Source organism: Eleutherodactylus coqui, chromosome 5 (genome assembly GCF_035609145.1).
Source record: "Eleutherodactylus coqui strain aEleCoq1 chromosome 5, aEleCoq1.hap1, whole genome shotgun sequence".
Taxonomy (NCBI): domain Eukaryota; kingdom Metazoa; phylum Chordata; class Amphibia; order Anura; family Eleutherodactylidae; genus Eleutherodactylus; species Eleutherodactylus coqui.
In genome coordinates, this window is record NC_089841.1 from 235,367,834 (window position 1) to 235,394,782 (window position 26,949).

A 26,949-nucleotide genomic window follows, 5' to 3' on the forward strand; every position below is an offset into this window, starting at 1 on the left:
AGGGAGACAGGCGAACCAATTTGGGATTTTGAGGAGACAGCTGGTAGACTTCAAGCTCTATCAGCTAACGAAGAGGAATATGTTAGTAAGTCGCTAGATAGGTCTGGGATTTTGTCCATATTGCGCTGTATTTTGTGAAGTGCTTTGTCCTGTGCCGTGTGATGCACAATAAAAGCTGGTTGTGACCACTTTTAAACCAGAAAAGCAATGTTTTGGAGTACATTTCATATGTGTCAACCCTCCTATGTAGGAAGGGGACAATCCCAGTGAGGCGACATCCCCCAGTGTCACAGTATACAGGTACGATTTTTTCTATACATCAAATAGAATTTGAAATATGTAAAATACATAAAATACATGTAATGTATGAATAAAAAAATGTGATTAGGTTTTAAACAGGTAAATTTTTATTTTAAAAAAACCCAAAACATAAATTTGTATTTTTATGATTGTGAACTAGGGTTCTCTAGTTTAGAAAAAAAATTGTTAAATGTCATATGTGTAAATTTTGAGTTTATAATGAGAGGTCGTCCATTCAAGACCCTCATCTATTAACCCTTTGCAATCCAATTTTGGATTCAGGGTTTCCTAGGGAGTTTTCTTTTTCTGCCATTATACAATGGCGCCACCTGCTGGCTAGAGCCAGTACCGCAGTATTGGACATGCTGGAGAGGCCCCCCCCCCCCAACAACAGAGCAGCCAGCAAGATACAGTAAGAATACCCTGCCGGACGTTCTCCGACATCGGAAGCTGTACAGCCTTCAATCAGAATGTCTTTAGACGTCAGACAGTGGATTGGAAAGGGTTAAATGACTACTGAAAGACTATCTAGTCAAGGAGGACTCCATGTGTCTGTACATAACATGGACAGTCCCACTGATGCCAATGAGAATTGTGCAATAGGCCAAGTAGTGGTGACACTGCACAGAAATTGAACATTTGCTGCCAACATCCCCGAGGTTATAGCGCCTCTCTGTGGGGGTTAGCAACAGGAATCCCCAGTAATTGCTCATAGTCCCAGTTTAAATGTGACAATATCCTTGAGCATACCTGATGGTTTCGGAGTTGTAGCAAGAGAAATCCCCCCATTATGCTGATTGAGATCAGTGGGTAATGTAAGTTCCAAGCTCATACGAGGTTTGGGCTGATATTCTCGCCGTGGCTGGAGTGCAGCATCTCTGATTCTATAAAATGAAATGGATTTTACTGGATTATTTTCCACGTTCTGTAATAGCTTATTGTCCAGGGCATCTTATTAAATTCATAACCATCATCAAATGCCTTAATCCATTGTTTGAGGAAGATTAAAAATTAGAGATGAAGAATCAAAAAAAGCATTATAATTAGAGAGGTTGTCCCAAGATTATTACCATATATTTCTGTTAGATCACATAAAAACATAATGGTAGTCATTAAAAAAAAAAAAATCCTAATCTGCTTACATGTTGCGGTTATATGCTTGTTATGGTTCCCCCTGGTGATCTCTTGAATGCTAATATGTCTAGTGCGGATGGTCACACATGTAGCACAGTGGAAGATAGTGTGAAAACACTTCCCTACCCACCGACGCCCGTGTCATATGACTGCTGGCGCGTCACGCGCTGGCACGGGATGTGGAACATCAGGCAGAGGATCCAGAGGGGAGTATGGGGGCTTTAGGGGGGAGGGGTGCCGCCGTTACGGACTCCGCTGCGGAATTCTGCTTGCGGAGCCCGTCATGGCCATTGGCACTAGGCCTAGAGTCGGTTTTGTCTCACCAGTAATGAACACCACAACAAGTATGCAATATATTTAGACACACAAGTCCTTTTTTTTTTGTATTTTTAATCTTTCCAATTGGAGAATTGTTATTTTTTCCATGATTTCTTTGTTCATGTATTTATTTATTAATACATTATTGGATGACACACAGTACTACAGCGGTATACCAATGAAAAAAAAAACAGATATAATGGCTTCCTCAACTAGATTACAAATGAAAATCAATGAGCAGATTTCAGATCCCCCATCTTATCTGCCACATAACTCAATATATTGAATAGGCCACCCCTTTATTTGCCACCTGGCTTTCTGATAAACAGAATTAGTATTTTTTTAATCATATAAAAATATAAGGTAATCCAAGAGGAAATGGTCGCGGCCGGAAAATATTGCACAAAATGGGTCCTGAAGTGCATAGCAAAAAGGACATGCAATACACAATCTTTATATTCTAAAGCTGCTTTATCCAAATTGTCAATTTTGCCGCAGTTTCTGTTGCGGGCTCTAGTCTCTCTGTGGGGAGAGATTACTGCAGTGGAATAGAGGCTGCAATGCATGGAAAATCTGCAAGATTTCCGTCCCGTGGGAACCCAGCCTTAGGGCGCCTTCAGACGACCGTATATCACAGAGGGAGGAGGCTGGAAGAGCCGGGGGCAGTGCACTGAGCTCCTGCCCCCTCTCCGCCCCATGGCACTATTTGCAATAGGTGAGCGGGATGGGGGGGGGGGGAGTGGAGCTAAGTTATGAAACTTAGCTCAGCCCCATCATTGCAAATAGTGCCAAGGGGTGGAGAGGGGGCGGGAGCTCAGTGCACTGCTCCCGGCTATTCCAGCCTCCTCCCCCTGCAAAGATGGACACCGTATATCGGCACACGGCCGATATACGGTTGTCTGAAGACGCCCTTAGGGTGCATGCACATAAGCGGATTTTTGCGGTAGAATCCAGATGGGCGTCTGTCTCCAGGCTCCACAGTATATACCCTCTATAGCATGCTATGGAAAAGCGACTTTCCATGCACACGAGCAGAAACCAATTGCGGTTTCCTCTTGCGGAGGAATTTGCAGCATGCTCCCCCTTCCTGCGGTGTCTGCACAAACTACTTCCTTTGAAGTCAATGGAAGCCGACCGACTTACAATGGACATTGCGGACAGACCGCGGATTCTGTGGGAAAAGCACGATTTAAAGAAAAAAGATGTACTGTGCATGTCCGACGGCGCGCCGTGCAGACCATCCGCAGTACAGAGGAAGCGAACCAAAAACAGGTACGCGCGGACTCCACTGCTGCCAGGGCTTGGATTCCGCATGTGGAATCCGACCCGCCTGTGTGCTTGCGCCCTGAAGCAACTATTGCACATTCTGTTTAGACATGGACCTGTTTCTTTAATAAGATATTTCACATGATTTACCAGCGAAATGTAAATTATGGCATAACCCCTTTAATAATTACACATACGAAGAGAAACTAATTTTCATGGAAATGTATGCTGTAAACCTAAAATGATCGTAACAGTCATTTCCTATGTGTGGGCAATAAATGGCAGTGAGATAAGAGGTCGATCTGGGTGATTACTCAAGCTGGGTATCAATAAGGGGTTAAGGTTTTCTGGCCTGATTTAATATCAGTGGTTTAATTGCAAACAAAACAGAAGATATAATGAGCCCCGGGGCTTTCAATGCAGCATCGGTGATATTTTCAAACCTATATTTACAGGTTCGCCTTGTGCCGCATCGGTGTGCTACGCTGGCTGTGCATGCTCATTTAACGAGAAGAGAAGAAACCTCAATATTTAATGTCAAATATGCAAAACGCCAGAAGCCCTGGGGGCCAATGACTTCTGTACCATTAGTGATCTGCGCAGTCTAGTGAAGGACGAAGATGAAGTTGTGCCAACAGTCCTGGTAAATTATAGGCTATTATTGATATGTACCGAAAGCAACGTGGCGTTACAACACAGTGTGATAAACCTTCCCCGGCTTACATGATCACAGCGGCTGATAAAGCTCTTACTATTACAAAGCTCTATTAAGCTTTATTAATGTGACAATTCGCCAAGCGAGTGTTATCTGGACGTTCCATCGCCTCCCGATGCTGTACGCTTCCATGTTAACATTCCACGGAGAGGTTGTAACAAGTTTAAATCAAACTGAGCTCCGCCGCTGCGTCATTTTATCGAGCCGCGTTATCTAAGCATTTCATCAGGCTGAACTATGAGCCGGGCGATTCTATTAAGCTCGGTTATCATTGCAATATATCGGATCGTTTCAAAAAAAAAATATATATTTTTTTTAGCTATGCAACAGCAACATTCACTGAGCTGCCGTATTCTAGAATTACAGTCAGGTCCTACCAGGAAGCTGCTTCAGCGAATGATTCTAATCATGCAGGTTTAGAACAATGCTGCATTACAAATTGGGTTGATAGAAATTGTTTTAGCGCAGCTCATCATTTCATCATAACACAGATTGAGACTCCGTGCTACTACTGGAGTTAGATTCCCACAGCTGTCTTTCTACCCCTACGCACACACTCCCACACACATATGCACTGTTGCCTCTCAGAGAAAAGATGGCCCTAAGTCAAAATGATAGGATGATGCCACGAAGAGAAAGACCGGGTCTTGTGCAGCACAATTAGATAAGTCAGTGAAAGCTATGAAACGTAAAGGTGCGTCTGGACCAGGGTTTCCTGAAGTGTGCTCGGCTGAGCCCTTGGAGCTCTGCAAGAGCTTCTCAGGGACTCAGATGGAGGGTCTAGGTCCCCGATCTGCTCCCCGCTGTAGTAGCGGTGTCTGGCTAGTCTGTACCGAGGAAATCAGCATGCAAGACCTGCAGTCGGCATAACGCGGATCACATGAGCCAGCTCCGGTCATGTGATCTGCGTTGCTATGCTGACTACAGGTACTGCATACCGATTTCCTTAGTACAGGCTGTCAGGACACCGCTACAGGGGTGAGTAAAGCCGTGACCAATGGCGGATTACAATAGGCGTGATTGGAGCGACCACCCTGGGCCGAGACTCCAAAGTGGCCCACGGCCATTCCAATTGTAATCTGCACTACTAAACCTATCCCTATCTGAAGAGCATAGTGGCAATGAGGGACCCTATCACTACTAGGGTAGCAATGGGGTACCCCAATACTACTGGGGAAGCAATGGGGGGCGTTATTACTACTGGGGCCACAATAGGGGTCACTATTACTACTGGAGCCAATATAGGGGATGCTTTTACTACTGGGAAGGATTATAGGGAACGCTATTACTACTGGGGCCAATATAGAGGGACACTATTACTACTAGGGCCACCACTATAGGGGGTCACTATTACTACACAGGGCAAATTTGCTGCGGAATCTACTGTAGCTGTAACAGTAAAATTGCTGAAATTTTGAAAATCTCATCAACTCACTGTGGAAAAAATCTGCACAAAATCCATGCGGATATTGATTGGATTTAATGCCGCAGCTTGTTAATTTTAAGTATAATGTATATCAGTAGCCCATCCAATGCTCCAGCGTGCCTCCGTTTTGTTTTTTTTTAAATGGCCCTGTCCTTTTTATAACGATGGAGGTAAAAATATGCCTTGATAAGCCATGCCCCTAACCCCTCCCCTGACAACACCTTGGGGTTTTGCTTCAAAAAGGGCTCCATGGCTGAAAAAGTTTGGGAACCGCTGGTCTAGACTGAACGATAGTCGTTCAGTGTAAATGCGAGCCAACGACTGAATGGCGATCAAGAATCGTGCGGTTCTCATTCAGTTTCGGTCAACATAAAAATCATTGCCGGCTTGTGCACTTTAAACACCGATCGTCAGAGCTTCACATAGAAATGTGAAACACTTAACGATAAGTGAACGAAAACTGCATGATTTTCAGTGATGATAGTGCAGTTTAAACACACTGCCGGAGCGCAAAAGAGCTGGTGATCACGGGAGATTCTCGTTCAGTGTAAAAGGGGAATCAGTTGCATTGAAAATTGGGATGGTCAGAGGAACACGGTCAGTATGCATAGTATTATTTGTGTAAATGAAATTCATGCGCAAAATACGCTCATGTGAACGAACCCATTGAAATCAATGTGTTTTACTCGCTGTGAATTGCGCATGCAAATTTTGCATGCACAATACGCGTCGCAAATGTGATTGTACAAAAATGCCCTGAGTTTAGTGAAACATCGTAGTTATACATAACAGTCACGCTGTGTGCCTGCCACCACTGCATACTGCGCTCGCAGACCGTAACATGAAGTGGCTCATAAGTTCCCTTTGAATTCCATCTAGATGCTCCACTTACATTATGTAGCTAAAGCTAATGTTCACATCACTTTTGTGATGTCTGCTTAGTGTATACACTGGGAAAGCTCAAAGCAGATTGATGGCGCTCTATTTGCTCAATAGAAGCTAAAATAGTGTTCATTTGTGAGTATACGGCTAAATAAATGACAAGGCTTGAAATATAGGAAAAAGAGCGATAGAGAATGGAGTGCAAGTAGACTACGCTATTCTATTCACTAGTATCCAATGGGGAAAAAAACATATCGCGTGCTATAGGTAAATATTTTTTAAATGGGCACCTACAGGGAATGGATACCAGTCTATTGCAATTATCATGGCCTCCATACGGGCGAAAAAAAAATCGCAACGCACAAGTCTCCCACAAATATGAACTCCATTCTTTTGAATGGGGTCATACACATGAGTGATGTTTTCCGGCATAGCTCCGTACACGCCTGCCCTGATTGTACAACAAACAAGAGTTTGCTTCTCGTTCGTCATTCAGTTTCTGCATCCAGACGGATCGGCTTTTGTTAACAGGCAGTCATTCACTTGTGAACAACTGCCTGTTCATTGTGAATGGAAGCAGGTGGGACGGAACGATCCCCAGCCCGCTCCGCCTCCATTCACTGAGCAATGCTTGTTCCTGTAAAGTAAATAAGCACAGGAACAAATATCGCAGACCGCCTGTCCTGTGTAAAAGGGCCTTAACGTTATGGTCACACCAGTTTTGGGCTCTACATTCGGAGCATATGCCTGAAAATATTCCAGATGTACAATTCATGTACTAGTCAAAAGTGTGAATAGTTGGCATAAGTTTTAGTTAGTATGCATTAGTAGATCTCAACGCTATTGAGTAGGGCAGTAGTGGAAAAAAAGTATCACATGGACAGTCAATAGCAGATGTATGTATCTATTTAGATATACGGCCAGAGCATATCAATATACATGCATGCTGCACATAATGCCTGGCTGCAGGGTGACCCTAACATTACATATAAATCTTTAGGGCACAAGTAGACACCCACCTAAAATTGTGCAGGCTAACATTTTTTTGTATGTTTTATCTGGTCATATTTTTGGTTAACTGTTAGCATCTAATTACTAAATGTATCATTCAATGGTTTTTGACTTCCATATGACTAAGTTGCCTTACTAAAGGAATTTTACTATAGGACACAAAAAAAAAAGTTAAACATACAGGGGGTGACAAAAGTATGGAAACACCATACGAATTGCGTGGATTTTAATTATTAGTACTACTCTGCCCTTTTGACCCCTGCTTGGCTGAGAGCTTTCCTGACAAATTTATGTTCACTTCACCTCTTGCCCTGCTCTGGGTTGTCTTGGGAGTCGGCTGGTAACAGCAGCTGAGTGGCTCAAACCCCTGACCAACGGAACCTTGTTGCTTGGGCAGATGTTTACATCTCCCTGGTAGCATCTGTATCATGTTAACTCCACTTAAAATCGGTCTCTACATGTCTTATTGAAATATGATTTATAATCCCATGTAACTTTAGGCATGCATTTTGTACGGTGTTTCCATATTTTTGTCCACCACTAGTATATACTGTACATGTGTGACAAATCATCAACCAATCTATACGGAGCATACCTCTGTTCCAGCTTTACAGACACTTGTTGTAAAATCTGCACCGCCTGCTTGTGGTACTCCAGTTGTGCTTGTACGAGAGCGGAGAGTTGGCTCACTTGTTCAATCTAACAAAAACAGATCAGTAAGTTATTGATCAGCCGGGGTATGAAATGCGAATACAATCTCATTTCCTGTAGAGACCCATCTTGTGAAATGCATGCCCCGAAGTAAAGCGCAAAATAAAAAATAGATTTGTTGACTAAAGTAATTATGCATTGCAGTAAATAATCCAATATTATAAGTCATCTATCACCTCCTGCCCCTTCACTGTCGCACAAAAAGCCACTTTTATCAGGGAATTGTTAATACGTGCTGGCAGTACATCCACTTCTATTACTGCAGTCATTTCGTAAAATACATTTCCAGCCGACCTGCAATATCTAAGCCGATGAAGAGGAATATTGTGTCGGTGACCCACACTGCGCTGTATTCCTACTTATGAAAACTTTTTTTCAATTTCTTTGTACTTCCAGCATTTTAATTACTTCTTGTTACATAACTTTATAACTAGAGATGAGCGAGCATACTCGCTAAGGACAAATACTCGAGCGAGCATTTGTCCTTTTCGAGTACCTGCCTTCTCGGAAGAAAAGGTTCGGGGGGCAGCGGGGGAGAGCGGGGAGGAACGCTCCCTCCTGCTCACTCCCGCAACACACCGCTCACCCCCGCCGGCACCCGAAGCTTTTCTCACTAGCGGGCAGATACTCGAAAAGGACAATATTCGCTCGAGTATTTCTCCTTAGCGAGTATGCTCACTCATCTCTATTTATAACATATATTGAATCTAGTATACATAAAAAGGAAGACATTGTTGTCTAGTTAGTGGTGATGAGCGAGCATACTCGCTAAGGGCAATTGCTCGAGCGAGCATTGCCCTTAGCGAGTACCTGCCCGCTCGAGAGAAAAGGTTCGGCTGCCGGCGGCGGGCAGGGAGCTGCGGGGGAGAGCGGGAAGATCTCTCTCTCCCCCCTGCTGACTGCCGCAACTCACCGCTCCTCCGCGCCGGCACCCGAACCTTTTCTCTCGAGCGGGCAGGTACTCGCTAAGGGCAATCCTCGCTTGAGCAATTGCCCTTAGCGAGTATGCTTGCTCATCTTTACTAGTCAATACAATTATCTCAGGGCAAATACATAAAGGGAACTTGTCTACTTGAACATAGAGCCCAAGCTTCAGGCAGCACGTTGTAGAGCAAGAGGAGCTCATCAGGATGATATATGGAGGAGAAGATTTACAAAGGCCTTGTGCCAGAATTCTAGAGTAGAAAAGCTGCAAATTATGCCGCAAGTCCCTTTTGCGCAAATAATTTATGACTTTTTACAAAACTTATGCAGGCGGCGTAGAAAAGTGAGCAGGACTGGTCGGGAGGGGGTGTGGCCGCCTGGACTGACACATTACGGCCTTATCACACGAGTGCGTGCGTATTACGTGCATTATTTTCACGCAGGAGCATTTCATGTGTACTTGCTGCATATGTTCAATCCCTATAGCCTATCTTGGTGTGGATGTGCGCATAATACACACCAAGATAGGACATGGCATGTATTTTTGTGAGCATATTTTGTGGCCATCGTGTCAGCGGCACAGTGAAAGTCTATGCGACTACATATTACATGCAGAGAAACTGTGTGCAAATTACACATTGAACATACGCTCATGTAATAATTTACATACGCCCATGTATAATTTACACCAGAAACAAGCATAAATTATACCAGAAATCTGCGCCAGCTCCTAGCATGGAGGAGCTGAGAGGTGACTAATCAATGAAGAGGCGTGCGCCTCTTCACATATTAATGGCATAGTACGCCGGCAGAAATGACTTAATTAGTCTTAGTAAATTTCATCCATAGTTTTGTATGAAAATATTCCGTATAACATGTATTTTATTCATTTACATCTCTTAGGAGTCCAATGGGAGGTCCTATCAATGATTGACAGAGAGATTTCTGTATACAGTCAATCAAACATCTGTCAATCCCTTTTAGGACCGCCCACTGGACCTCCAAGCTCAGAAAAAGCAGTGATGCCAAATGAACAAAAATACAAGGTTTGCCCTCATTCTTTCCCACAAAACTATATCAGTCTGCTCCTCTCCTCCTTTAGGATGGGACGCCTACAGTTCGGACAGCATGTTCAAGTTGATAGTTTCCCTTTAAAACCAGACTCTGTTCTGTAAATCAAGGACAGTTGGCAACTGTATGAGATGAAATAAAGAGATGGCAAGAAGCCCTGTCATCCCACGATGAAGAGTTGCTTCTTGCTTTTGAAAAGCAAAGCAGCCAATGGTTTTCAGTACTGTAATAAAATATGCAGAAATTGAGTATATTTTTGCAAAATGGACGGTCTTTCAGTATGCTACAGCCCATATCTAAACTTTTTTTTTTTTATACGGGACATAGTCAAAATGTGGTGTTAATGCAGCTAATGCCCATAAAGAGTAAATCAGCAGCTAAAACTACAATACCGTAAAAGATATTATCTATTAATCAGCAGCCCGTAAATTCTAATCCTGCATCATTTCACAGAGGGATGTATGGCTTCATGATGGGTAAGTCGTCCAGTAAAAAAATGCTCATCTATGTACTGTATATTCAGGATCACTCAAAACTAGAAGTAGAGAAGTAAGCTAAGGAAAAACAGAAGACTTCTGTCCTTTTTTCATATGCTACCCAGTATCTTACCATATTTATATTCAGCATAATTTAGAATGATGCGATCCCCTCCAGTCTTCCCGACTTTAAAATCAAGCAATTTATATGCACTACATAGTTTCTGGAAGGCCAAACTTATTTCCAATATGATAAATAGACTTTGCTTTATTAATAGATTTAGAGCTCCAATTTTGCAAACCATAGACTATGATAAACAGCAGCACTTGTGTTTTCCCCTATAGAGCTTTTTCCTGTGATCAATCATATTCTTGACAGCAATGCTGTGAGCTCAGGAAAATAGCTGCTAAATAGAATAAACAGAGCTGTACTGATAAGCCGTGGAAATGCAAGTCTATCAAAAGGGCCACTCTAGGAAAAACACATTTTTCCACCTCCGACCCCCCCACCCCCTCATCTGAATGCTTGTCACAGTCTGGAGGTCTCTCCTGTGTATTCCAGTCACTTCCATACGGTGCAGCCCCCTGTCTGATGCTTATCAGCCACCATCTTCATGGTAAGATTTTTTACTTTACTTTCCAATGAATCCCATGATGCATCAGTCCAACCTAATAGCCCTTTTATGCAGGATGATTATCGTTCAGATTTATGCGCTCCTGTGGGAATTTGAATGATAAAGTTCCGTGTAAATGCATGCAGCGACTGAACGAGAATTGTTCAGTCGTTCAGCTTCTGCACACAGAAAACTGAACGATGCACCATTCAGTGTAAACGGCAGTTGTTCACTTTTGAATGACTGCCTGCTTACAGTGAATGGAGGCGTGTGGGGGGAAGAATGCTTCTCGGCCCTTTATGCAACCATCCCAGCAGTGCTGTGAGCAATTCCAACGATACTCGCTCCTGTGTAACAGCACAGGAGCGAGTATCAATGGGACAAGCTGTCGGGAATCGTTTTCTCGACACCCGTCCCGTGTGAAACGACCTTTTAGTTAAGGTTCTACCACTTTTTGCCTGCAGGGGTGGATGGTTTAATAATTATTATTATCTTCTATAGTCACCTAAATAAGCTACATACCATAAGTATATAGTCAAGAGGCCGAGTTGTGATCTCCTCTATTATGACTGTGTGATCATCATCAGTAACTGACAGGAATGACTGTGGTACATAGATGTAAAAGCATCACACAGACTGAGAAACTGACTAGAAAATGAATCTATAACCCCAAGTAAATCTGAGCAGGTCAGAATTGAGAACCCATGGCTATCTGAGGAAAGAGAGGCTGGAAGATTCAGACAGAAATAACGAACCAAGGTAACACTAGCCCTCTTAAATGTACTACATAACGAATGAATACATTTAAAAAAAATTCCCTAGAGTGGCCCTTTAACGACTTTTTAAAATAAATCTAAGCTTTCTCCTTACAACATGACCTGTAGAAAAGAAGAGAAAAAAGACTTTTCCATAATTAAGTGACATCATAGTAAACCCTAATTATTAGAATAATCCCTATCCAAACATTTGATCCAGCTTGAAAAAAAAAAGGCACAGACTCCATTAAATTAATAGGAGTGGATACAAGTACGACTGCAGGTGCCTATAGGTAAACGAAAGCCTGTATGCGTACTTGCATATTCCATTTACAATCCTGAATTCCAAATCATAGGTTCTAACCACCTGAAGTCTCTATTTTACAGATAAATCAGTACAGCTTAATGGAGGCCTCATTAATCCAAATTCAGTTTTCCCTCTTTGGTGGCAGCCTATGTATTTAAAGAGAACCTGTTACTGGATTAAGTATGCAGGGCTGGATGTATGGATCTGCAGCGAGGCTCTTCCTAGGTCCACCTTTCGGCACTCTCAATATGTCAAATGTGCGTTCTAAACCGCTCTTTCTCAGTCAAGTCAGACATCACCCGCTAAGTGTACTTTTACATGGGCCAACTGCAAGGTAAAAAAAAATCACTCAAAACGACATTGTGGGTTTCTGTTTTTACACAGAACCACTGAGTGCTGAGCAAGAAAGCACTCATTAGTTGCTTCATTTCAGCTCACAGGAACAAAACAACTAGTGGGCAACTTCTCGCACAGTAGAAACAGGCATCATCTGTGATAGACTGCCTGTTCACAGTGAATGGAGGTGGGCGGCTGCAAGAGATCTCAGGCATGCTACGCCTCAATTCACTGAAAATCTATCCCTTGTGTGTGAAAGCATAGGAGCCATGCCCATCCCATCTACAATTGTCCTAAGAGTGCACAATAGGGACAGCCCACATGACATAGGTCCAGCCCCCAAGGCTCTCCATAAGAATGGGGAAAAAACAAAAACAGTAGAATTAGAGAGGCTCTGCCTGCAGAGGCATGCAGCTAGCCTTACTGGCATTATCCAGTGATAAGTCCTCCAACAAATTTGGCAGATCCAGAGATTAGAAGTGCATTATAAGTTTTACATTAATCAATCCATTTATTTAATAAGTGCCCATTAAATAGTTATCTATATAAGGCATGCCATATACATAAATGTTCTGAACGCTCAACATCTGCTCTTCACAGAGAATATTACAAAATGTCCAGACCTGTCTGTTCCCCTTAAAATAATTGTCATGCAAATATGTATTTCTTACATCCATCTCCAAGAGGTTAAACATGCTGGATTCTGCAATTTCTTTGGACTCATCAAACTTCTCCAAAGCCTGACGAATTTCATCATCTGTGATTTTGCCTTGCCTTTTCTTCTTGTAATCAAAGTCCAGGCGTCTACCCTCCAGCTTTTTTAAGTGATGCTGAAAAACAATATCATGAAAAGGTTTTGTTTCGTTATTAATACACTACGCAGAGTAGTTCACTGAGGTTCTTTATGCCAATTCGCATTCCAAAACACTGAAACACAGAAAACAAACTTTTTTACATACAAAAAAATCATTTAAAATATATACAGTTTCCTATATTAATAGCATGGCATCACTCTACAAATAGTGTAAAATCACTAATGTTTGTATTTTTAACTCCTATGAAGTTAAAAGGGACACCGTAGTCACCCTTGAGTCCAAGAAACTACACTATGGGTCTCAAAAGGTAATGGAATGGGTGGTCAGGGGAGCGGTGTCTCACAATCACAGAACGTAGTTTATGAGGCGCAAAGATGATGGCAGATTACTTTTAAAGGGGCAAAAAAAAAACTATACTAGAAAGGTTATTCAGCAAAATGGACCACTCAATATGTTGCAGGGTTTTTCCACTAGAGATGAAAGGCCTTGGTGTTTGGTAAAAGGATCATGATTAGAGATGAGCGAGCACGCTCGTTTAAGGCTGATGCTCAAGCACTGGTCTTTTCGAGTAACTGATTACTCATCTGAGCACCATGCAAAGGGGGGGGGGGGGGTGGAGAGAGAGATCTCTCACTCCCCCCCCCCCCCCCCGCTCCCGCCCGCCGCATGGTGCTCGGACGAGTAATCAGTTACTTGAAAAGACCGATGCTTGCTGGAGCATCAGCCTTAAACGAGCGTGCTCGCTCATCTCTAATCATGATCTGCCCGTGGAGAGGGGAACCAATCCCCCCCCCTCTCCCGTGTATCAATAATGCAGTTGATCTGAAGAATCCTGCACAGGTTCTCGGCACCCAGCAGCAAAAGTGAGGAAACACACAAGGGCTGGGTCCACACTCCCCAAGAGTCCCACAGCAGCACCTCATGACTTGCTTCTATGTTATGTACAGATGTAGCAAAAGTTCAATTTGATTGTAATAACAATGGATAACTTGTTGCTGAAAGTTATCTTAACACAACAAAACCATTGCTAAATTATAGAAAGGGCAATCAAACTGCGGCACAGAGAATTATAACGCTATATCCGTATGCCTTGAGTGAAGGTTGTTTCAGTCCTTGGCCCCTATAACCTCTTTGGATTAAGTAAGGAACTTCTGGACACTGAAATTGTAGAAGTACAGGGTTATTCAAAAAGGAGCAGATATGAGGATTTAATTTAAAAGAGGAAGGATCGAAGTTTTTTTATGACATGCCAGTAAGTTCCTGCCACATCGCAGCGCTGGGTGACTCATTTACAGTTTTATGGTCCCTGAGGTGTGTATCCATATGCAACCAAGTTCAACAAATTGCGACAAGGCGACTGTTTATGGAATAAGTGCCAGAATTTAGGTTGTACAAATGATTCACACTTAAACTCAATCACAGAAAACGATTTCTTCTGGGGTGTCGCCATTTTCCTATAAACACCACATTCAGGTCTCAGAGTTCGGTCAGAGTTTTTCCGCTGGTAGTACTGTGTTTGGTAGTACTCCCTCATGCAGATCACTCATGGTGCAGTGGCCTGGCTGGCGACTCATACCACAGGATTTTGACCCTGCGTTGGTTCGGAAGCTCGCATTAACATCACGTATTTTTGTTAGCCATTAAAAGGTATCATATATACAAGATTACTTGGTTTCTCTTGCTGGGAACAAATCACACAGGACTTTAACATTCAGTCTGACTTCTATTCGGATGTGACCTATATCCAGGCCGAATTACTGTCAATAACCCTAAGGGCTCATGTCCACGGGGAAATTAGATTTAGCAAATCCGCGCATGAAAAAAAACTGCAAATCCGCATCCCATGGGAAAGCATTGACCATCAGCGGTTAATTAAATAGCCGCGGATGGTATTTTAAGTGATTTGCGGATTTCACGCGCGCGGAAAAAAACCCACGCCATGCTCCATTTTACTGCGGATCACGTGTGCGGGAGCTCATAGCTCAATTGATCTCCCGCATGAAAAAAAAAGAAAATTATACTGCATCCACAGCAGAAATCGTCGAGGGCCTAATTTTCCCCGTGAACATGAGGCCTAAGTGTTCCAAGTTTCTGCACATGCTTGACAAAGGGCATTAGCCAGAAATGTGACAACTGTATACTTAGGCTGAGCATCCACGGACAATTTGTCATAGCGTGATCCACGGCGATGAGGAGCACGCATGACACGCTTTCCATAGGATAACTATGGAAAGCGCAGCGCAATGTACATGAGCGGAAAATCGTGCCGCGATTCTCCGCAATGAACCTATCATTAATATAGGTTCATCGCAGTGATATTAGTGCTCGTGATTAGAGATGAGCGAGTATACTCGCTAAGGAACATTAGAGACGAGCGGGGAGATACTCGGCTAAGGCACTACTCGCTCGAGTAATGTGCCTTAGTGAGTATACTTGCTCATCTCTAATGTGCCTTAGTGGGTATACTCGGTCATCTCTAATGTGCCTTAGTGAGTATACTCGCTCATCTCTAATGTGCCTTAGTGAGTATACTTGCTCATCTCTAATGTGCCTTAGTGAGTATACTTGCTCATCTCTAATGTGCCTTAGTGGGTATACTTGCTCATCTCTAATGTGCCTTAGTGAGTATACTTGCTCATCTCTAATGTGCCTTAGTGAGTATACTTGCTCATCTCTAATGTGCCTTAGTGGGTATACTTGCTCATCTCTAATGTGCCTTAGTGAGTATACTCGCTCGAGTAATGTGCCTTAGTGGGTATACTAGCTCATCTCTAATGTGCCTTAGTGAGTATACTTGCTCATCTCTAATGTGCCTTAGTGAGTATACTTGCTCATCTCTAATGTGCCTTAGTGAGTATACTTGCTCATCTCTAATGTGCCTTAGTGGGTATACTTGCTCATCTCTAATGTGCCTTAGTGAGTATACTCGCTCATCTCTACTCGCGATATTCCGTCTTGCCCGTGGACACGCAGCCTTAGTGTGAACATCTGTACTGATTGTTAAAATAAACCTTATGAGCAACAAAAAAACCTCCCTGAGGGTGCCTTCACACTTGTGATCGAGATATCGCTGCGTTTTTTAATGCAAATGTCAACAGGACTTTCTAATGTTAAAAACGCATCGCGCAAAAATCGCAAGTTTTTGCTTCGCGGTTTTTACCTTCGATAGTCCTATTGACATTCGCTTTTAAAAAAAACAACGCAGCGATATCGAGATCGCAAGTGTGAAGGCACCCTGAGGACTCCCACACACTTGCGTTGTTTTAACGATGTGTTTTTTTTTAATGCAATTGTCAACGGGACTTTTTAATGTTAAAAACGCATCGCACAAAAATCGCAAAGCACAAACTTGCGATGAGTTTTTAACTTTAGAAAGTCCCATTGACATTCGCGTTAAAAAAAAAAAACACGCAGTGTTAATAAAAGCCAAGTGTGTGCCTTTTACTTCTGATGCAATTTTCAGCTGGATCACCAAAAATAGCATCAAGACGGAAGTCTAGACGGATCTATTAGCTTTTATCACTTAAATGGAGACCTTATTGGTCTCCATCTAGGAAGGGTTTCATTTGTCTCTGGTATACCAGACACAACAGCGCAGTCAACCACACTATTCTCTCTCGCATAAATGCCAAAAACAAACGGAACCCTAATCAACCGAAGACCTTCGTGATCTCAATTTGAGTAATCAAAGTCTATGGACCCATCCATGCTGTTTTTGACGATACAAGAGAGAGGCCTTAACCCCTTCAAGACCAGAGACTTCTCATTTTTTACATAGCTTTTTTTGGCCCTGCCTTCCAAGAGAGATACCATACCTTTTTATTTTTCTGTTGACAGAACTGCATGAGGGCTTGTTTTTTCCTAGACAAGTAGTGTTTAATGGTGGCAATAATTGTACCATATAATTTATTGAAAAACTTTTTAAAATATTGAAGCAGGTTGAAATGAAAAAAAAAAATGCCCATTTTTTTGGAGGGGGGGGGGTCTTTTTTACGGTATTCATGATGCATTAAAAATGACGTGTGCACTTCATTCTGTGGGTCAGTACGATTACAGCAATACTAGATTTATATAGTTTTTTTAAATGTTTTTAATTCAGAGTATAAAATATCTCATCACGAGAACAGGCTTTGGAACTCAGGAGCAGATTCAAAATCAATCCATAATTGGCGCACTCAGTATCTCTCGAGTGTTCCGCACACAATTCCTCCATGCGACATAGTTGGGACATCTCATGCAGCCATTCCAACAAGGAGAGGATATATGTGGTGCTCCAGTGGAATAACTGTCCTAGCAGCGGCCCGGAAGAGCAGGACAAGCTCTTTTGCATGCCAATCAAGCCGGGCAGTATGAAAAGCAAAGCAAGTTGAGGAGTATTGTCAATTTTATGCTGGTTTACTAGATTGTATATGGAGAACACCTTATCTCAACAAAGTTTAAGTCCCATCCCCACCAGACATGAAACATGTGGCCCTATCAGTTCCACAGCGCAATAAATCTCAGACACCAAGGGGACATAGGGCAGGAAGACGAACTGGATATCTATACCATCTTGTCAAAATGTTATTTTTCTTCTGAGCCATGCAGGCTACAGATAATTTATGTGAGAAGATAAATGCCTTTTCCTAAGCATTTTAAGAAATTGTAACTCCTAATTCCTGTTCCCAGGCCCATTTAAAACTAGTATCTGTAATTTAAGCTTCTCGAATAAACCAGCTGTAAATCAGAGCGCTAGAGGAGACTGTTGGATCTTTTGGATCAGTGCTTACACCCTTTGGCCTCAGTCACACGGGCGCATTGGCGCCCGTGTTACTGCAGCCAGCAGACGGACTTACCTGAGGACGGCCGTCTATCTGCAGCGCCGGAGGAAAGAACATGTGACCGGCTTCATTGCCGGTCATGTGTTCTTTCATCAGCGCTAGAGAGAGACGGCCGTCTTCAGGTACGCCCGTCTTCTGTCAGTCACACGGGTGCATCGGCACTGGTGTACGGATGCCGATGCGCCCGTGTGACGGAGCCCTTTGAGTGTGTTTGTTTTCCCGTCTCCCTGGGTGTCAAGGAAAAAACGCAATTGTAAAAATTCCAACCTAGACAGACTGCCTTCCCCAAATCTTGTAGAGATGGGAACAATAAGCCATTAAATACATGGTGAGCTCATGTGGCCCTCCCCTGCCTCCTAACCAAGAAACTGTTCTAGGCAATTACTTGGAGGGAATGTTGGGTTGGAAAATATCGGTGTAAGAAGAGCTTATTTATCCTTGATAAGATGTGTTTTTTTTATTTTCATATCACAGAGCCTCAGCATTCCTTTCAAAAAGGAGCTAGGAGAAAGAGGCTGAGTCATGTCGCTAGGTCGGATCCACAGGAGAAATTTTTGGGGAATCGAGCAGTCTCCCTGTTCCAGGGTGCGTCTGTTTAGACGCTTGTTCAGTTTTGATTAAGGATGAGCGAGTATACTCGCTAAAGCACTACTCGTCCGAGTAATGTGCTTTAGACGAGTATCTCCCCGCTCGTCCATCAAGATTCGGGGACCGCTGCGGCTGACAGGTGAGTCGCGGCGGGGAGCAGGGGAGAGCGGGCGGGAGAGAGAGATCTCCCCTCCGTTCCTCCCCACTCTCCCCCGCAGCTCCCCGTCCCGCGGCTGCCCCCGAATCTTTAAGGACGAGCAGAGAGATACTCGTCTAAAGCACATTACTCGGACGAGTAGTGCTTTAGCGAGTATACTCGCTCATCCTTAGTTTTGATTGTGGCATCTTAAAAGTTAAGATGAGAGCCAACCCTGATTGTGGTAGTTGCCAGTGTCTGCCAGCTGATAATGGCCAGGTATGCAGCAGGCTTGGTTCCCAAGTCTTCTCTATACAGCCTTCACGACCGCATGATGAATATTCCCGTCATGCAGTTGGGAAGTGGTTAAGCTGATCTCAACAAGTCCTAAGGTTGTTTTTCATCAGTCAATTATGTAAGCCTAGTATGTCTGTGTCTTAGGAGGCTTATTCCTCTGTGTAGTATAGGGACCTATGCAATTGAGATTGCCTTGTCTTGGCAGGTGGGTTCACACAATTAGATCAAAATGTGCACTAAAAATTTCATGGTATAGTTGATATAGCATTAATGCAATTTAGGATAATAAAATAGATCACATTTGCATATATAATGTCATAACATCCATAGGGCATTGCTGTATCTTTAGGTTTGTTTGCTAGCCATCTGATAGGCTCCAAATGTAATGGTTTGTCCTGCTTTGTAATAGTTGCATTGGTTAGAGATTCTAGAGATAGGAGTTTAGGAAGGTATAAACAAAGGGATAATACTCGATTTCCCATGTAGGTCAATAGACCAAAAGTACTGTCCATTTAATGGGTTAACACACTTCACTATTTATACATTTTAAGATCTACCCCCCAAAAAAGAGTGATGACAGAACATTTTCTGTACCTAATTCTGTCATACTTGTTAAAAAGATGCTATATACAATCTGAAATGCTGGCCCGCATTATTAGTAGCGAGTGTGCTGCTGACTCCTGTAGATAAGTAACTGCATGTGTCACATTCCTTTACTTCGTCAATGGTTCAATTACACGTGGCAGCAAAAAATTTTTAGCAACTGCATAAAATATAATACACTGAAAGGCGGCAAACGACACATTACACTGCAGTGACTTTCAGGGCTTCGGTCGTCTACGTTGCTATTACACTTTGCTGTACCTGAATTTCCTTTAAATCTTTGTCATGTAGATTTTGTAGTGGATCGATGAAGTTTTGCTTCACGTCAATGTCTAACGAGTCTTTGATGTCCGAAAGTTCTCTCAAAGATTCTCCTACATCGGCAAGTGCTGGACCTGGTAATAACACATGATAAAGGTATTAATGTAGGTCATAAAATGGATCACTATTAGAGATGAGCGAGCGTACTCGCTAAGGCAAACTACTCAAGCAAGTAGCGCCTTATGCGAGTACCTGCCTGCTCGTCTCTAAAGATTCGGGTGCCAGCGGGGAGGAACGTGGGGGGGTGGAGGAGATCTCTCTCTCACTCTCCTCCCTGCTCACTCCCGCAACTCACCGCTCTCCCCCGCCGGCACCCAAATCTTTAGAGACGAGCGGGCAGGTACTTGCATAAGGCACCACTCGCTCGAGTAGTTTGCCTTAGTGAGTACGCTCGCTCATCTCTAATCACTATGTTTATATAAGGAATAGATATCATAGATATCTCAAAGTGGCTTGCATGTAGTAATATTCGACACATCGCTACACCAGGTCTTTGTGTAAAAAAAAAAAAAAAAAAAGTATACCTCAACTATAATTTCAGTAGTAACGCACTACTGAAGTGGTTAGGAACAACCATTGCTTTGCGCATAGTTTACGCTCATCTAGCTCTCTGTCAACAGGAGACATTTATAACTTCAAGGGTAATATGATGTGCATAGAAATCCCTCTTGTAGATATAAAGCTTGTCCTGCTTTGTCATAAGGTCTTTTGATCATGTGATGCACCCGTGATCTACTGCACATATTGTTACTAGTGCAGATTAGAGTTCATACAGGTTTTTAAAAGAATGTTTCCATGACTTTTCTATGACAAAATCTTGATTATCAAGGAAACTCACGGAATTCCAGATACATAAAATCAAAAGTGTATTTTTTGTTTTGTTTTGTATATATAGCTTAGAGATTGTCAATTTCATAGCTATTAGCGGCATGAAACAGTGACCCCCGGATGAAAGTGTACGTAATACACGGTATATACACGTTAAAAATGTGCTTTACAAGGGACACTTAGAACAATAGTTCACTTAGACATTACAGTTTGGGGTTTTTTTGCCAGTAGTTAACCTAAACCATACAGAATCTATACCACTACTAAAACAGAATTAAATTAAGCAAGTTTGCCAAAAGTTTTTTCTTTTTTAAACAGACTTTACTCTCAGAAAACAACTTAGAATCAAAGAAGCTAGTTTGTCAAAATATTCCGTCGATCACCCAACCATCCTCCCATCTTTAGCGCATGAACTGCAGTCAATTAACCTAAATACAAGGAAAAGTAATCTCTCAGTGATTTGGGTGGAAAAAGTACAGATTCGACTCTTAGCAAGACAAAAATTCGTGACAAATCAGAAAATGCCATGACTTTCTTCAAATTCCAAGGTTTCCATGACGCGTATGAACCCTGAGTAGTTGTGCCATTTGTGTTCCTGTAGTCAGGAAGGGGTATCGTTTCTCCTTAAGTAGAGCACCTAAAAAGGTGGGTGAGGAGACTTATAGGCCTCTTTTACACGGGCGACAGTGATAACATAATGAGAGAACCACAGTGTTTTCTCTCAAACATCGCAGCCGCTCCCGATTATCGCAAGATTTTGCCGCAATGTTTTAGCGAGAAAGAGAATGACTTTTTAATGTTAAAGCTGCATCACACAAAAACCACGATTTCGTGCGATAGACCAAAAACAAAGACTCCATAGGGAAACGTGGGCTACAACACATTTTTTTATTTTTTTTTTGCCCCTAAGCTAGCAGCAGACAAAACATCGCTTATGGGAAGGAACCCACAGGAAAGCATGGGCTTCATCTACATGCGTTTTGTAGCGCTGTCGCATCACAAGAAAATTGCGCGATTTTGTAGCCATTAGGCCCTCATTCATGCTCCTCTAGGAAATATGCAAATGGCAAGATGGAACAGTATCTCTGCAGCGCCACCTATTGGAAGGCAGCGTTACTAGAAAGTCAATGTCAGGCTTTTTAGATAAGCCTTATAAGAATGACTGGGAATTATAAACCAAAGCCAGAATCCATACACAGACAGCTGTTTCAGGGTTTTTGCCCCTCCTCAGTGTGCAGGTTTCTGGCTTGACTATTGAGGCCTATATACGTGAATCAGGAAGGGTATTGTTTTTCCTTAAGCTGTCACAAGACACAACACAGTGTATCAATTTTGCGCAATGTGCTCCTTTATTTCAAAGCGTCGAACCTGCTAACTAATTCCATATGACCTCTCAAATCTATAGCAGGCACTACGGCTTCATGCAGTCCTGCTCAGGAAATGTATTCCACCATCTATTTTCCGAATTCTCTTACCCTTCTTTTCATAATGAATGTTAATATGAGCTCAAAATGTTCTTCTGGTATAAGGACATAATGTTAAAAAACAGAAGTCTATCGAAAATAACTAATCTTAAAAAAAATTGATGTTTTCGACAAATGAAAGGACTATTGGGTTATACAGCACTGAACTCCGGAAAAGCATGAACTCCCCAAACCACATGCAGTTTGAGATAAAAGCTAAATTGCAAAAAGGAACGAGGCAGATCAATGCAAGTTGCACAGGCTTGGCGTGTCAAATGCGCATCACTGCGTTTTCTCATATTTACAACAGCACTTAGCACTGTTATGAAATAATGTCAATTAACCCATTTACGACCAGCCACTGTATATATACGGCGGCTGGTGCTGGGCTTTGAGGACCACCGATTGTAAAAATACGGCGGTGCTCTAAGCCTCCTGTCTCTGCAATCAGTCAGAGGCAGGTACGGGTTATCAGCTGTTAGTGACAGCTGATAACCTGGAGCAGAAGGCAGGAGGGGTTTTTAACCCTTCCTGCCTTCTGCTTCCCCGATGTACAGTGCTCAATGAACACTGTCGGGGCAAAGTGAAAGTAAGAAGTTCTTTCACTACGGGAGCCTCGGGGGGTCATGTGACCTCCCGGGATTCCCTGCTATGCAGAGCTGGAGGGTCAGACTTAGACCCTGGCAGCACTGCAGGTGACTAATGTCACCACAGGGGTTGCTATCCCCTGCAACTGGGGATCCTATGGACGCCCCAGCTACAGTGGGAAAATGTCAAATAAAGTTTAAAAAAAAAAAAAAAAAAGGGAGTGTCCCCCAGAGGTCTTATATGACGTCATGGGGGACATAGATAGTAAAAAACACAATTACATACATAAGTAAAACAAAACAACAGAATAAAACAACAAAACATACATAAAAAAAGAGAATAACACAAAGCAGACGCCAACAAAAACCGTCACCGTATGTGCCCTGTGAACCAAAACCATACATACTATATATCAAAACGTCCGAAATAAATAGAGGAACCCATTTCCATACTTTATTTTAGTGTAAATATAAAAATAATTTTTTTAAAAACTATAAATGTAAAAAAAATCATTTTTTTTTTAGCATTTTACCCCCAATAAAACTGAAAAACGGAAAAAAAGTCAGTGAAAAAGATATTAAAAAAATAGTCCTATATGTCACGGAAAAAAAAACGCGGCAAAAATAGTTTTGGTAGCTAAAGGAAAAAAAATAGAGCAGTAAAACCGCTACATGGGTAAAATCCCTAAAAAGTGTCTGGTCCTTAAGGTACAAAACAACCTGGTCCTTAAGGGGTTAAAAGGATTGTATGAGAATAGAAAACATGGCTGCTTTTAACGCCACTATCGTCTATGAGCTGTGTAATTCCAACGAGGCTGAACAAGCATCAATTTTGTTTGTTCAGCCTCATGATGCATGCGGATGACGCCGGGACAGAAAGATCCCGGCACTCACACGCTAATTTCTTTATTGCACTTCAGCAAATCCACATAAATTAAATCTGAATTCATTGAAAAACGCTGGACGGGCCGAAAAACATTCTAATTGAATCTTATGTGAATTTTCTGAAGTGCAATAAAAGGATTTGATAAGCAACAAGTAAGCGCTGGGATCCTTCTTTGGAATTACTTGAACGAGGCAGAACTGCAATATCAGACAGACAAGAGTTCGGTAAAGGAAAGCAGCCATGGTTTTTAAATACATACAATCTCTTAAATTGGGATAAATGCAGTTAAAAACTATGTATTTAATTTTCCAACCTGTCTTTGCTCTTGTGTTGAGTCTTCCTCTTGTCCGTGACATTGCAGTAATGATGTGCCGTCTCCACACATCACTGCGGCAGCAAATCAGGGATGCCAGTATTGTACATGGTTTTCATTGTTATTTTAACCCATATGCAGTTTATTAACCCGCACCCCCCACCCCAAAAAAAACACTGGCAAATCTTTTTGGCATATGTTCACATTTGTATCCAAGGTCCTGCTAGGAGTCTCGATTCTGCTTAATTTAACAAAAAAAGCATGGCACACAATTCTATTTTTGCAGTATACCATTACGGAAACTCAACATACTCCATTATAGTCAATGGGGGCTATCAGATACTGTCCAGGTCATTTGCATAAATGATCCAGCACTCTATCATTTTTATTGTTCTCCCCCTATGAGTCAAACAACGGAAATGTCGGATGCAGATGTTAATAAAGCCTTTAATTTCTAAGGCCCCCTGCACATGGGCGGAAATTCTGCAGCGGAATGTCCCGCAGAATTTCCGCCCTGATTGCATCAAAAAACGCAATCCTTGGTAGACGGACGTGATTTGTTTGAGTGAAATCACACGTGTAAAACAAATCGCGGCATGCTCTATTTCTGTTCGGGTCTCGCAGAGGCCCGCACAGAAATGTCACTCCCGACGCCGCTCTGCGCATGTGCTGGCTGACCGGCAGCTGCCACATCACAGAGCCGGAGCTGCGGGAGAAGGCGAGACCCGCACTGGTCCCTGCAGTGGTGCGGGTCGGGTACCGCTACGAGAATTCTCACAGCGGGATCCGACCCGGCCGTCTGCAGGGGGCCTAATGTATTTTTTTTTTATACTAAAGCGAATCTATAAATTCTAATAAAAGGACAGCGTATATGATGTCACAGCAAGTGACAATACAATGTAACATGAAAAAAAATAACTTACCAAAATTTGATTCATCTCCAATTTCTCTCCCATACTTCAACATTGCTTCTGCTAGCAAGGCTTCAGCCTGAGGGTATCCAGGTCCCTTTTCTTGACCCCGAATCTTTGACATTGTATTAATCATACTGAGTTTAGCTCGAGAAGCTGTACATAAAAAGAAAAATGTGATGAAAACCAGTCTTTAGAGAACATTTTAAGTATGGTACGTAGGTTCAGGAATAAAACTCATGAACTGCAGGGAGAAAAGTTTTTTTACTCATTTCTATCTAAATTACGATTCTCTTTTCCACAAATAAATCTTACTCACTGGTCATAAAAGAACAATGTAATTTTTACTTAAATCTCATTCACAACAGCCCTGGTGGTTCCATTCAGAAATTCTGTCATTGATTTCCACTAAAAAGACCAAATAGCGCTGCATCCATTCGGCCAGGGATTGCAGTTTTCCTGTTCTCCAAACAGAGCAAGAGAATGGACACCGCTAGCGCAAATATAATTCAGCCCTAAAATATACTTTGTTTCAAGATCTCTTCTTGTGGTCATTGAATAGAAAAGTTCTGGTTTACATCTAGTTACACCCAAGTGGGTGATGTGATCACTACACAGGCGCAGGACTCATTAAGAGCTGTGATAACTGTAGAGCCCTGTATCGGTGTGATCCGCACAAATCCAGGAAAGATTTAATGCCTTTGTGCAAAATACTGTGTATTAGAAATTGGAATAACATAATTATTGGGGCAGATTTAGGATGTAAAATGTATGATTGATCATGTGTTTTAGGCACTTTTAGACACTTTTGCTTTTACTGCGTCCAAAAAATAGGATGTAGCTTTATGAAAAAGGAGCATGGTCTAAATGAAACATCTAAATTGACCAAAATTTGCGGAAAGCCATGGCATAATCTAAGCCAACTAATAGGTGGTATAAAGTTAGACTAAACAGTTTACACATTTATCATGCATGAGAGTCCCTGTAATAAACTGGCGCATTTTATCCCCTCAGTAGTTTAGAGGAGCTCTGTTAGTTCTACAGGAATAGAACATTACTGTTTTGCACAAAGCTCGCTCTATTCTAAACTGTTGCCGTTCTGGATCTATCAGTGATACCCACATGCTTTTGAGGTCAGAACCAGAGCTACAGTCATGAGTTAGGAATACTGAATTTACATTTCTCAGTTTCAGTGTGTGAGCAAAGGAGAGTGGGATCAATGGCAGCAGAGGTCACATTGTTCTTCTGTATATCTCCCCATTCCAGGGAAGGAGTGACATGAATTTTTTGTTCATGTGATCACCCCCATCAATCAGAGAGCATATTTGCTCTCTGATTGTTCCATATGTGATTTTTCCCAGAAAAGGAGTGAAACAATAAAGACTTGCTCATCTAATCATTCATTTACACTGATTAACCCCACAGATGCTGCAGTCATTGCCGACTGTGGCATCTAAACGTTTTTACATGAAAAAAAGTACACAAGTCTTTCAATATTGAACAAATAAAAATGACCAAAAAAAGCTACACATAATTGGTATCACCACATCTATAACAACCCGTACTATAAAATATAATAAATTTTTCCAGGATGGTACATTCCTTTAAAATCTTCATGCTATAGGAGGTACAGTCAAATCCTGCGGGGTCAGGGTATGTATGAAGAGAGATTGCAGGGCGACCTCTCTTTATACATCCCGGGTGCCAGCTGTTTATTACAGCTAACATCTGCCAGCAACAGCTGCAATCAGTCAAGTGGCTAATCGACGCTATTAATCCTTTAACCCCTTGAGTGGCGGGTTTCCTAGCACCCTGTTGTGCCTACCAGGGCAGGTTTTTTAAAATGGTCTAATCATTGAATTTCAACCAATTTTGCAGTTGCGTCTCAAGAGCCATAACTTTTTCATTTTTCCATTGACATGGCCATATAAGGGCTTGTTTTTTGTGGGACAAGTTGTGATTTTTTTAAACAGGAGGGAGGAAAAAAAAAATGGGGAAAAAAGAAAAAAAGGGGCCATGTCATTAAGGGGTTAAATAATGTATTAACTTCCTTCTCTGGGTCATTACAACGCATGGATACCACATGTGTGATTTTATTTTTGATTTTTTTACAAAGTAAAGGGAGACAAGTGTTT

General features: G+C 42.2%; 1 protein-coding gene across 1 annotated transcript in view; it reads right to left on the minus strand.

Moving 5' to 3' along the window:
• Window positions 1-26,949, minus strand: part of SH3GL2 (SH3 domain containing GRB2 like 2, endophilin A1) — a 149,856-nt gene that overhangs the window by 4,845 nt on the left and 118,062 nt on the right. Inside the window, exons 4-8 of the mRNA XM_066604355.1 lie at window positions 24,827-24,970; window positions 19,767-19,900; window positions 12,918-13,076; window positions 7,648-7,751; window positions 1,051-1,184 (exon numbers count right to left, since the gene is read on the minus strand). Coding sequence (XP_066460452.1) covers window positions 1,051-1,184; window positions 7,648-7,751; window positions 12,918-13,076; window positions 19,767-19,900; window positions 24,827-24,970 — 675 coding nt within the window. The remainder of the gene's footprint in view (window positions 1-1,050; window positions 1,185-7,647; window positions 7,752-12,917; window positions 13,077-19,766; window positions 19,901-24,826; window positions 24,971-26,949) is intronic.